The following is a 12,014-nucleotide window of genomic DNA, read 5'->3' as shown; positions in this document are numbered from 1 at the left end:
CCCCTTTTTACTTGTTTGACTCTTAATCAATGCCTGAAGTCCTTTGTTTGACGCTTCCTATTCTGGTACCGACTATATATAAAGATGCACGTTCTTTTTGAATAAAGATGCTAAATTGTACCACAGAATTATTTTTGAAAAGTAATTTTTTTATGTATTTTAGCCCATCAGTCAATGCTCACACAAATTCAAAAGCTTGCTATTGTAATTAGTAAGATTTCTAATTAATTGTATTAGCTTACTTACTTTCCCATATGCATGTAATCGTGACATATATTACCTCCGCTGAGAGACGAATAATATCATCATAAAATTGCACTGTACCCCGGAATTCTTTTGCAAAAATTGTGGTTCACGTAAATAAATAAAGGGAGACCTTTAGTTAACTTTTCGGATGAAAATGCATTATAAATTTGAAAATTGGTGATCATTCTTTCTCGTGAATAAAATGACACTAATGCATAAAAGTATTTTCATAAGAGCAAGTTCACTCCATGCAAATTGCTTGGATAATTAGGCATCCAAAATGTCACTCCACCCCAACTTAATTAGTCGGGCTATTGGGCTCCCCAGTATCGCCGGACTCATCACCAGGGCAACAATAGCCCAAGTCTGTGACTGAGTGAATTTGACGTCAGATTAGCGTCAACCACATTATTCATTTTTGTCTTTTTGTGCCAGATGCGTAGTTTACAAACGTGGAGAACGACATGTAAGCTGATAAAAAAACATGGTTGGAGCCCGCGCTGCAGGTGTAACGACCCGTAATGATTTTTTTAAACATGAGGGCATTTTGGTAAATTTGAAATGGAAATATCTAACCTTTATGGACCACTACATGGGTGACATGTGGCACCCTCTAATTGGTTCCTTTTTCCTTTCTCCTCCCGTGCTCTCTCTCTCTCACTCTAGAAATCCCTTTCTCTCTCTCTATATATCTCTCTCTCGATGCTCTTCCTCCGACGCAACCAGCGCACACACACACTACAACCCCCACACCACCATTGCTGCCACCAGGACCCTTCCTTTTCTACCTCACGTTCCGCTCTCACTCTTTCTCATCCCTCAACACTGTGCAGTCACGGTGTGGTGACTCCGGTGAGATCTCAATCCTTCCGACTAAGGTAAGCACTTTAGATTCCCCTTAAGTTTATGTTTTAGGGTATATTAGGTTATTTTAAGACATTGTGGGGTGGTTTGGATGCAGAAATATATCGTGGGAGATATTTCCCAGTTTTTCTAACTAGTGACCGTGAGTTTTAGGCCATTTTCCGGTCAAACTCGACGTCAACGTCGCTCCATTTTGGTAAGACTCGAACCCCTTACTTTTTTATCTTCATTTTGGCTTTTGAATGAAGGTTTTTGGTTAAGGTTTGACCCGGATCGAAGCCGGGGAAGTTTTCCGGTGAAAACCCCAAGTCGGGTGTTCTTCTTCAATGTTTTCAGTCGGCCCGTGGAAGAATTGGGTCAATTTGGCCCTAGCCAATTGGGAGCCCATTCTATTAGCCCTTTTAAATCCGGGCCCAGGTCCAAAACCCAATTAGCTTAACCCACTACCCTATTAAACCGGCCCGTTTTTCCCTAGCCCATATCTAAACCCTTAGCCCTAAACCCACCTAAATATAACCCAAATGGAGCTGGCCCACTAACCCTAACCCAAGACCCGGTCCGTTTTTCCAAATTTCAATGTTTTAGTAGAGTTTCATTAAATGTAATGTAAATTCTTTATGTATAGGTGCATCGATTGAAGGAGATCTAGCCTATCCTGGTACGAGCGGCCCTCCAGTATTAGAATACAATGAGTGTACCCCTTCATAACTTAAATATGTTTATAAAATATTAGCCTAGCATGCATTTCATAATTCATGCATTTAATACGATTTATATTATGTTTTCCGGATTTATATAATTATGGTTTATATCCAATTCATGGTTTAATTGCTTTTACAGAATATTCATGACTTTATTGAAATTACATTTACGAACGGTTATGAATTATGGGATTTGCATATATGGATTTCTATTGATCTCGAATATGACTTATATTATGAAGTTACGAAGACAATTTATTTTATAGATTTGTAAATATGATTTATTTCATGGATTTATGAAATGAGATTTTGAACCCTTGAGCTTTGGTGATTTGGCTTGAGATTTCGAGATATGCTTTTGGTACTTATCTAGTGGGTTATCATACGGCACATCCGCACACCACATGTATAGATGTTTATGGCTATAGGACACAGATGATGGAGGAGTGAGTTATGATATATGTATATTATACCCCCAGCTAAACCGCCGAAAGCGGTGTCGGACAGCTTCATTAGCTGCGGCTAGTGTCGGTGTGGATGTATGCTATTTTATACAGCTTTACCTTCGGGTGATGGACATGTTATTCAGCTTCACCTTCGGGTGATGGACATGTATTGGCCTTCGGGCGACTATGATACCCCTAGTTGAGTACTTCACTGATGAGATTTACGGATTTGCCTTCAGGCGACGTTTTCAGCATTATTGAGCATGGTTTTACACGTACATGTTTTACGAATGTTTTTTCATGGCATGCTAGGGTTTTTATTTTTTATTTTTATAAAACCTATATGTAGTATTATATCTGTTTTCAAAACAGGGGTTAGTATGTTCTTAAAGAAAGTGGTTTTCTTATTATTAGTATTATTATTATAAACATTGGTCCATTCACCTTTTCTGGTTTTGCTCCCCCTTCAGGACATAGTGAAGAAGAGTACGACCCGAGCTTCAAGGCTTTTCCATACCAGTGATACTTCTTCTTCTATTTACGTATGGTCCTTCTTGACTCTTGTAAATTGATGCTCACTTTTCTTAAACATTCTATTATTGGTATGCTCTGGACATATTGCATCTCTTGCTTCGGATTTTTAAGCTTTGATTTCTCTATTTTGTTCTTGTGGACCTTACATCATTATTGTCAGCATTTAACATTTATTGTTTCATAATATTCGTGTTTGTTTATACACTTAGGGCTTTTGTTACCCTTGAGTGTTGGCATGTACGTGCCATCCAGGTATCATTTGGATATCTAGGTTGGGGCGTGTCAGCAGGCGCACTCAGCCTAGCAGAATCGTGGTTGGGCGGGGGGGGAGGGGAGGGGGCCAGGGGCGATTTGGCTCATTTTTATAGCCTTTGGAATTTATCATCAACGGTTCAAATCTCTTATTATCGTTGCCCTACGTGACACAATTTGGGTTGTTGGATTGCAAATGGTCCATTAATTAGGTTAGATAAAAATTATAAAAAAGGGTTTAAAGTAAAAATATTTAAAAATATTATTGAGAATCTATCACAAAATTCCTATATGATTATGACATGTGGCACTACAAGATTAGTTAAAAATCTATCCACAAAAATTTTAATCTCAGATAATGATACGTGACATGACGAAATTAGTTAAAAATCCTATTCGAAATTAAACACAAAATTATCTTTTACTATTATTTTTTAAAATAATGTTTAATGCCAATTGCATGGACATTTCATTTACGGGGTAGAGATGCATGCAAACAATTACTATTCTCTAAAGCAGTAATTACCTTTGCCTAATTGCCTGGGTAATTGCCTGGGCAATAATTGCCTTAGTGAGGTAGATTTGCTCTAACATGTTTTGAGCTGGGCAATTGGTTATAATAATTATAGAATAATACTTGGTTACTCAAAGATGAGTAGGAACTCCTACTCAAAATTCTTAGTGTTTTAATCAGAGTTTTGTGCTTATAATTAGAATTGTTCATACTATGAATGATACTCTAAAGATCATCTTTGCAAAAAAATAAATTAAAACTAAGGTCGTTTAGTGAATCTAATGTAGCAAATATATAAATGGTTCGTAATGTTTATACCAATTTTGTTCTTTTGTTTTAAAACAGTTTTATGACTAAACAAGCTTAGTTTTAATTGATTTTTTGTAGAGGCAATCTTTATAAGGTGATTTATAATATGAACGGTTTTGATTAGGAAAAATTAGTATCCGGTCCCTAGTTCTTACTGTTCATTGACTAAGACCTTATTAGTTTTCAAATTTTGATTCAAGTCCCTAGTATTAATGTGATAATGAATTTACATGTTTATTATATAATTTTTTAATATAAAAATTAGTAATTAATTTAGGGTTTAATACTCACACCTCTATTAAACTTCTAATTAATTTTCAATTCAAACATTTCCAAAATAATAAAAAATTAAATTAAATTAAGTTTGTACCTATTAGTTTTTTTATATATAAAAAGATTCTCAATTTTTTAATCTTAAATGTACCCATTCATATAATTTTTCAATTTTTTTAATCTTAAATGTACCCATTCTCAAATATATCAATTTGTTATATGTAAAATGTACCCTTTTTTAATATAAAATCCATTCAAATTTTTTAATCCATGTTTAAACTTATATGGGTACATTCTTTTTGGTTGATTTGAGAATGTATCCATGTTTTGGTACAATAACTTTTTTTGTTAATTTTGGTTAATGTACCCATACATATATGTACACACACTATAATAGAGAGTATAATTTATATTTTATTATTTTTAATCCCATAAATTATGAGTTTTATTTAAAATCTCATTAATATAAACAATTACAAATTTCAATTTTTAATTTTTAATTTAAAAAAAATATAGGAACTTACATTATTACATTAATGTCAGGGATCTCAATAAAAAACTAAAAATTAATAAGGTTTCAATCAAAGAATATTGATAGATAGGGACCGCATCTAAAGTGTCTCGTTTTGATTATAAACACGAAATTCTATAAATTGATATCAAATAATTTTGAAATTTTTTGAGTAGGAGTTTCTACTCATCTTTGAGTAGTCAAGTATTGTTCATAATTATATACACAAGAATACCTAATAAACATAGTCTACCCAACTGGGCAACCGGTTATAACTTCTATCGGCAGTCGGTGTCACTGATGTCACATATATGATCATGTCATGCACGTAGTAGGTGTCAAAAAAATAAAAAATTATATAAACCAGCTGTCTTGTTCAATTTTTCTTATGATTATGGTTTCTTTTGTTTAAAAAATGTTACTCTTATCATATTTTTTCATACCATTTTTGTATAATCTCTCTAATAGAGATGTAACCAAGTACGTGTGTTGTTAATTATATCTCTATTAGAAAAATGATATGAAAAATACGATCAAGGCAGCGTTACTCTGTTTGTTTTGGTCAGTCAACCATGTTATTGTTGGACAAGGATTGTCTGCCCTCCTTGTTCCCGTCCCCTCCTGTTTTGTGTGGTCACGGTTAAGTCACGTCAACATTTTATATTGTTTTTTTTATAGAGATAATAAGACAAAAATGAATAGTAATATAAAATGTTGGCGTAATTTAACCGTGATCACATAAACAGGAGGGCATGGGAGGGCACGAGAACAAGGAAGGCAGACAATCTTGTCCGTTATTGTTTTGGTCATTCAACCATGTTGTCATATATGTCAGTCAACAAAAGGCCTTCCACACACATGGAGGACCCCTCAAAATGTACAAGACTCGAGACTTCAGAAACCATACAGTAAAAAAGAGTCGCATTTTCTCCGTGGAAAAAGCACCTATTTACTAATCAGCAAATTCATGGAGGACCCCTCAAAATGTACAAGACTCAAGACTTCAGAAACCATACAGTCAACAAGAGACAGTCTCCGTGGAAAAAGCACCTACGTAGCTAATCAGCAAATTAATGGCTGCTTGAAGTTTGAGACAAGGTGAAATAGCAATGGAGGATGTTGGCTGGAGTTCAAGACAAGATGATCCAATAACTGGCGAGGGTGCTCATGAGCACGCTGCAGGAGACACCGAGGCAGGCGACACACGCATAGATCCTATACTATACAGGTATGCAACGACGTATAAATCAGGATTAATTTTTCAGTGTATCTGCCTCTATCAAAAGTTTATAGGGGCCATACCCACAAAGTATTTTGCCGGAGCCACATCTGCAATACCTATATATAATATTCCTGATAAAATAGTATCGCTGGTCCTAAGTAGTGGAAACAAAGCAACCCCTCGTGGGAACACGGTGCTTCACCTTGCTGCAAGTACAGGCCACCTGCAGCTTATCAAACTAATAGCGCTAAATTTTCCGGGGCTTGTCTGCAAACAAAACGATGATGGAGAACTTCCACTTCATGTAGCCGCATCTGCTGGCCATCTATCCGCAGTTCATTGTTTAGTAGACACGGCTCAAGGTAATATGTTTAATGAAAAGGACGGGAGAGGCAACACTTCGTTGCATGTCGCCGTGGAAAATAATCACCAAGAGGTGGCTATGTTTTTGGTCGGCAAAGATGGATCCACGTCGCATTCTACAAATAACTCCGGTAAAACTCCCTTGTGCATGGCCGCTGAAACTGCCAATCTTGACCTCGTTAAAGCAATGGTAGCCAAGACGCCAGATAGCGCAGCAGACGCTAATTCTGGTAATTTTTGGCAAGGATTGAACGGCAACTCAATTCTTCGTGGGGTGATCATATGGAGGAAAAAGGGTAAATATTAAGCATTAGCAGCTACCTTTTTTTCTTTTTGGTACACTCATGAGTACTTTTTGTTTTTGGCACATATAGCTGGTAATGAGTATTTATTTTATTTTGTTTTGGGGTACATATATAGCAAGAGGTGGACTCAACAGCAATGCAGTGTTCGTGTTTGCCATGCGCGTGTTATCCTATCTCATCAATCCACTCTCTTTGCTGGCTGCCATGCTCATGTTATCCTATCTCTGCAGTCCACTCTTTTTGCTGGTAGGGGTTGTATGGTGGATGTTTTTTAAGCATATAGTTTCTCAATGGTGGCTGCCCAGAACCAACGAAAAGAACTATACAAGTATGGCTCTGTCTTTGCCATTTGCATGTACTCAATATTTCTTACTTTGTGGGAATGACCAAAATTTTCTTACTCAATTGCACGTACAATTAGAGCAACGTTTCACAATATGGTATACAAAGTTACCTTTCGTTTATTTCTCCCTTCACAAGTACTTAATCGTGACAGAGTTGCTTCTAAAATGCATATGCATGTAGATCTCCTAGAGACAATATTGAGCAAAATGGATTCAGCTCTCATCAATTCAACGGACCAAGAGTGGATGACTCCTCTTACCCTTGCGGCTTTTATAGGTAACTTTGTGGCGGTACGCGTCTTGTTACAAAAATTTACTGGATTGGCATACAAACAGGACGAAAATCAGTTCCTTCCCATACATGTGGCGTCCAAAAAAGGCCATCGCAGGGTTGTTGCAGAGTTTCTCAATCATTGCCCCGACTTGAGGGAGTCATGTGATGGTGAAGGCCGGAATATTCTTCATGTTGCGGCCGCGTATGGAAGAGTTAATGTTGTCCGATATATAATTGGAAAGCATGATCTTCAGGTGCTTAGCAAGCAAAGAGATCAAAGTGGAAATACCCCTCTACACATAGCCGTTCAAAACTGGCATCCTAAGATTGTCAAAATTCTTTGCCTCTTCCATTCGTATGAGAGAGCCAATTTAAATAGTTTGAACAATGCAGGCATGACGGCATTGGACCTTGCAGAGAAGACCGAGGTAGATAAAGACATGTTGTTTCGGAGGGTATGTAATTTCTCAACATAACTTTTCGATCAATTAGTTTCCTTTACCTACACAGTGACACTACAACTACGTAATTAATTAACCAGAGGGGTGTGTGTGTGTGTGTGTGTACCCTTCTTGTCTCTCTCATTCCATATGAGCGAGATAAAGAGAGGGGAATATATCCTGATTACAAGCGATTTTCCCTGCAGAAACTAACACTTCTGGACTTTATATTAATGATTGTTTCGGTTGTTTGTCATGCATGGTGTATATACTAATACTTGGTCAATAACTGAAATTTTCGTTTTTCATGCAGAAACTAACACTTATGGCCTTGAACTTGGTTAATGCTCTAAGGTCTGAAGAGCGAACAGCCGCCAAAGCAAGGCTAGTGACAGAGGATTCTGTTCTGAAGTCCTTGCACAATTCTGATAACCTAATGTTTTCGAAAGAGAGTGTCAATACTCTCCTATTGGTGTCAACACTGGTGGTTGGTATAACGTTTGTTCAAGGCTTCACAATACCAGGTGGATACAATAGCTCTGGAAATGATGTAGGCACCCCAACATTTCTTACACATATCCTATTCAAAATTTTCTTGATATGCAATACCATGGCAATGTGCGGCTCCATTACTGCTTCAATTGCCCTTATGTGGGCACAAACGGATGACCCTAATATAATCTATGCTGCCATGAAATTTACCTTACCGGTGCTAGGCATAACGCTTACCATGATGTCCCTGTCATTCCTGGCTGGTGTTGCACTCATAGTGTATAATCTTATATGGCTTCGCATCTTTGTTATTGCCATGGGATTGTTCATCACTGTCTTCATAGTAGGGCTCCTTGCTCCTCTCATAGATGTTCATGTTCCAGTTTCCTACGAAACTGGCCCTATACGCGCCATCTTATTCTTTAGCTTTGATCTACTGATGTTCGTAAGCAGATATAATTTCGACGATGATTGGTCTAGTAGACGGAGTATGTAGAATTTCAATCAAAACTTATGGTAAGTATTGAAGATGGCACCACTCGTTTATCCTTTACGGTTCATGAAAATTTCTGATATTATCTCTTGTATTACTGCCATCATTTCTTTTCTTGTAATTAACTTTTGATAATTTCTTCTACTTCCAACTTCCACTGCATTTTATTGATTGCTGGAAACTTCTATCATGCAACTAGATACTAGGGGTGATAAATATATCGTTGTACTCACAAATAAAAAATTAAAAAAAAAAAAAAACTTCAATAAGTTTGATTAAATCGTAAACCCTGAATCCTAATGAACCCTATAGAGCCCTGAAACCGCCCCTTGATCTCACTTTACCCAAGATTTGTCTTACTTTATCTCTTGAAATTGCCAAAATCAAGTCATTTCACCCCCATTTACTTCCACACTGGCAGTGATTAGGCAATTTTAGAGGTTTAGGGCAGTCAAAAAATTTCATCTCTCGCCAACTACAATGTCTCATCTTTGCTAGCATGGTATAAAATGTCCATAATGCCCTTCCTTTTAGTATCCATGAGACAAAAATGAGGCAATTTAGGCAATTTCGGAAAGCAAAGTGAGACAAATTCAATTTTGGAGGTAAAGTTAGACTAAAAGGCAGTTTCAAAGCGCAAATCAATAAAGAATCCTATTTATTATGTGATTAGTTAATGAGACTGTTGAATTGTGGCCAAATGACCATCACCTTTCCTAATAAACAAACCAAAAGAAAAAATAAAAGATGAAAGACATCATGATGATGAGGCATCATGATTATGTTTGTTGAAAAGAAAAATTGAAGGTCATGATGATATTTTTGAATTTTTTATTGGGTGCTTTTGTATTGATGAAGTGAGCATACGGAAGTGAGAAAGAAAGAGGAATGGTGCACCATTTTTCTGTTTTAGTAGCCCATCTTTGAGAGAGCAAATAGAGCTGCAGAGAGCAGAAAACTGAGAGCAGAAAGAGAAGAAAGAAAGGTGATTTCTTTCTTTGTTGGTACTCACTCAATCAAAGTTGTATTTGTGTATTAGCTTTGAGCTTTGTATAGAGAGGAAATTATTCACTATATTTCCCTCCTTATTTGTTTCTTTGGTGAGTGGGAGTTATTGGGTGTATTGGGTTATTTGGGTTGTGAGATTGCCAACATTTTGTAAACTCCCATTTGGTTGATAGTGGATTATTAGGTGAGTTCCTACTGCTCCGAGGACGTACTCCAGTTACACTGACTGTTGAGGAACCTTGTTAAAATCTTGGTGTCTTTAATATTTTGTTCTTGCATTTTCATTTGATAAATTTCCTGTGGGTTAGCTTGAGTTGGTTCCAACGGGTTTGGTGCTATCCTAGCACAACAATTGGTATCAGAGCACTGGTTGCTCTTGGGTACTGTCTAGTTGCCAAAGATGTCAGACGGGCAAGATGAAAATCCTTTTGGAAGTAGCTCCGGGTTTGCAAGAACTACGGTGCAAAATGCAAAGTTCGAAGTGGAAAAGTTTGATGGCACAAACAACTTCGGGATGTGGCAATGTGAGGTCAAAGATGTGTTAGCTCAACAAGATCTACTTGTCGCTTTGGGAGAGAAGCCGGAAGCTATGTCGAAGCCGGAATGGGAGAAATTAAATTTGTGGGCTTGCTCTTCAATTCGATTGTGCCTTGCAAAAACTCAGAAGTATTTTGTGATGTGGGAGACGGTAGCAAGTGTGTTGTGGCAAAAATTGGAAGACAAGTATATGACGAAGAGTGCAGAGAACCGGCTACACTTGAAGAAAAAGCTCTACCGCTTTCAATACAAAGAAGGTACAAAAATGATTAGACACCTTGATACTTTTAATAAGTTGATTGCCGACTTGTTAAATTTAGATGAGGATATTAAGGATGAAGATAAGGCCTTAATATTGTTGAATTCCTTACCGGACTCTTATGAGCATTTTGTTACCACTATTATGCATGGTAAAGAAACTGTGAAATTTGAAAATGTGTCAAATGCCTTGATGAATTATGAAATGAGGCATAGAGATAAAAACCATGATAGTACCTCTGAAGCTTTATTTGTTAGAGGTAGATCATCGGAGAGAAGATCATCTTCTAGTAGGAAAAAATCACAGTCTCGACCTAGAGGAAACTCTGAAGGTAGAAAACCTTTGGAAAATGATGAATGTGCCTTTTGTCGTAATAAGGGCCATTGGAAGAAAGATTGTTCTAAGTTGAAGACCAAAGAAAAAGAAAGTTCTGAAGCCAATGTTGCTGAGGTTGAAACAGATGTTTTTGATTTTGCTTTAACCACTTCCTCATCATTTGATTGTGCTACTAAATGGGTGTTGGATACGGGTTGTACTCATCATATGACTCCTCACAATGATTGGTTTTCAAGCTTGAAAGAGTTTGATGGTGGCGTTGTGTTCATGGGAGATGACAATCCCTGCACAACAAAAGGTATTGGTACAGTTCGTTTGAAGTTGCATGATGGCATGGTTAAAGAGTTGACAGGTGTTCGGTATGTACCGAATTTGAAGAAAAATCTTATTTCTTTGGGTACTTTGGAATCCAAGGGTTTCAGGTTTCATTCAGATGGACAAACATTGAAAGTTACTTATGGTGCACTTGTTGTGATGAAAGCTCCTAGATGTGACCATTTGTATTTATTGCAGGGAAGCACTGTGACAGGTGAAGCATCTGTAGTCTCTAAAAATATGAGCACATCTGATTCAGATACTACTAGATTGTGGCATATGAGATTAGGTCATGCCGGTGAAAAAACTCTACAAGGGCTTGTGAAACAAGGTCTTCTAAAAGGTGCCACGACTTGTAAGCTTGATTTCTGCGAGCATTGTGTCTTGGGGAAGCAAACTAGAGTGAAGTTTGGTACTGTTGTACATCAGACGAAAGGCATCCTTGATTATGTGCATTCGGATGTTTGGGGTCCTACAAAGACTCCCTCTTTGAGTGGTAGACATTGGTTCGTGACCTTTATTGATGATTATTCAAGAAGGTCTTGGGTCTACACTATGAAGCACAAGAGTGAGGTGTTAAGCATTTTCTTGGGTTGGAAGATAATGGTGGTGAATACACATCTGATCCTTTCTTTAAATTTTGCAAAGAGGAAGGAATTGTGAGACATTTTAGTGTTCGGGGAACTCCACAACAAAATGGAGTTGCAGAAAGATTGAATCGAACCTTGCTTGAGAAGGTTAGATGTATTTTGTCTCAATCGGGTTTAAGCAAGTCATTTTGGGCAGAGGTAGTTAATTATGCATATCACATCATCAACCGATTACCCTCAACTGCTGTTCAGGGTAAGACACCAATGGAGGTATAGACTGGAAAACCTTCTTCGGATTATGACTATATCCGTATTTTTGGTTCACTTGCTTATTTTCATGTGACTGAAAATAAACTTGATCCTAGAGCCAAAAAGACTATCTTTCT

The 12,014-nt window shown here is 37.2% G+C and overlaps 1 protein-coding gene and 1 long non-coding RNA gene across 2 annotated transcripts; both read left to right on the top strand.

Moving 5' to 3' along the window:
• The first annotated feature begins 963 nt into the window (after window positions 1-963).
• LOC126616192 (uncharacterized) lies at window positions 964-3,086 on the top strand. The gene is made up of 4 exons (XR_007621055.1): window positions 964-1,124; window positions 1,264-1,306; window positions 1,736-1,768; window positions 2,728-3,086. It is a non-coding gene; the product is annotated as an uncharacterized LOC126616192 (long non-coding RNA).
• Window positions 3,087-5,449: 2,363 nt separating this feature from the next.
• Window positions 5,450-8,764, top strand: LOC126616871 (protein ACCELERATED CELL DEATH 6-like). Its single transcript, XM_050285002.1, has 5 exons — window positions 5,450-5,878; window positions 6,035-6,531; window positions 6,656-6,868; window positions 7,066-7,613; window positions 7,912-8,764. The coding sequence occupies exons 1-5, from the start codon at window positions 5,760-5,762 to the stop codon at window positions 8,584-8,586; spliced, it is 2,052 nt and encodes a 683-aa protein (XP_050140959.1). The 5' UTR covers window positions 5,450-5,759; the 3' UTR covers window positions 8,587-8,764.
• Window positions 8,765-12,014: the final 3,250 nt, after the last annotated feature.

Source organism: Malus sylvestris, chromosome 3 (assembly GCF_916048215.2).
Source record: "Malus sylvestris chromosome 3, drMalSylv7.2, whole genome shotgun sequence".
Lineage (NCBI taxonomy): Eukaryota > Viridiplantae > Streptophyta > Magnoliopsida > Rosales > Rosaceae > Malus > Malus sylvestris.
This window is presented reverse-complemented; position numbering and strand designations above follow the sequence as displayed.

Excerpts from the sequence above, each read along its gene's own strand:
- LOC126616871 (XM_050285002.1), top strand. The coding sequence starts at position 5,760 with ATGGAGGATGTTGGCTGGAGTTCAAGACAAGATGATCCAATAACTGGC. Across the intron at positions 6,532-6,655 it reads GATCATATGGAGGAAAAAGG|CAAGAGGTGGACTCAACAGC; the intron begins GTAAATATTAAG and ends GTACATATATAG. Across the intron at positions 6,869-7,065 it reads CAACGAAAAGAACTATACAA|ATCTCCTAGAGACAATATTG; the intron begins GTATGGCTCTGT and ends ATATGCATGTAG.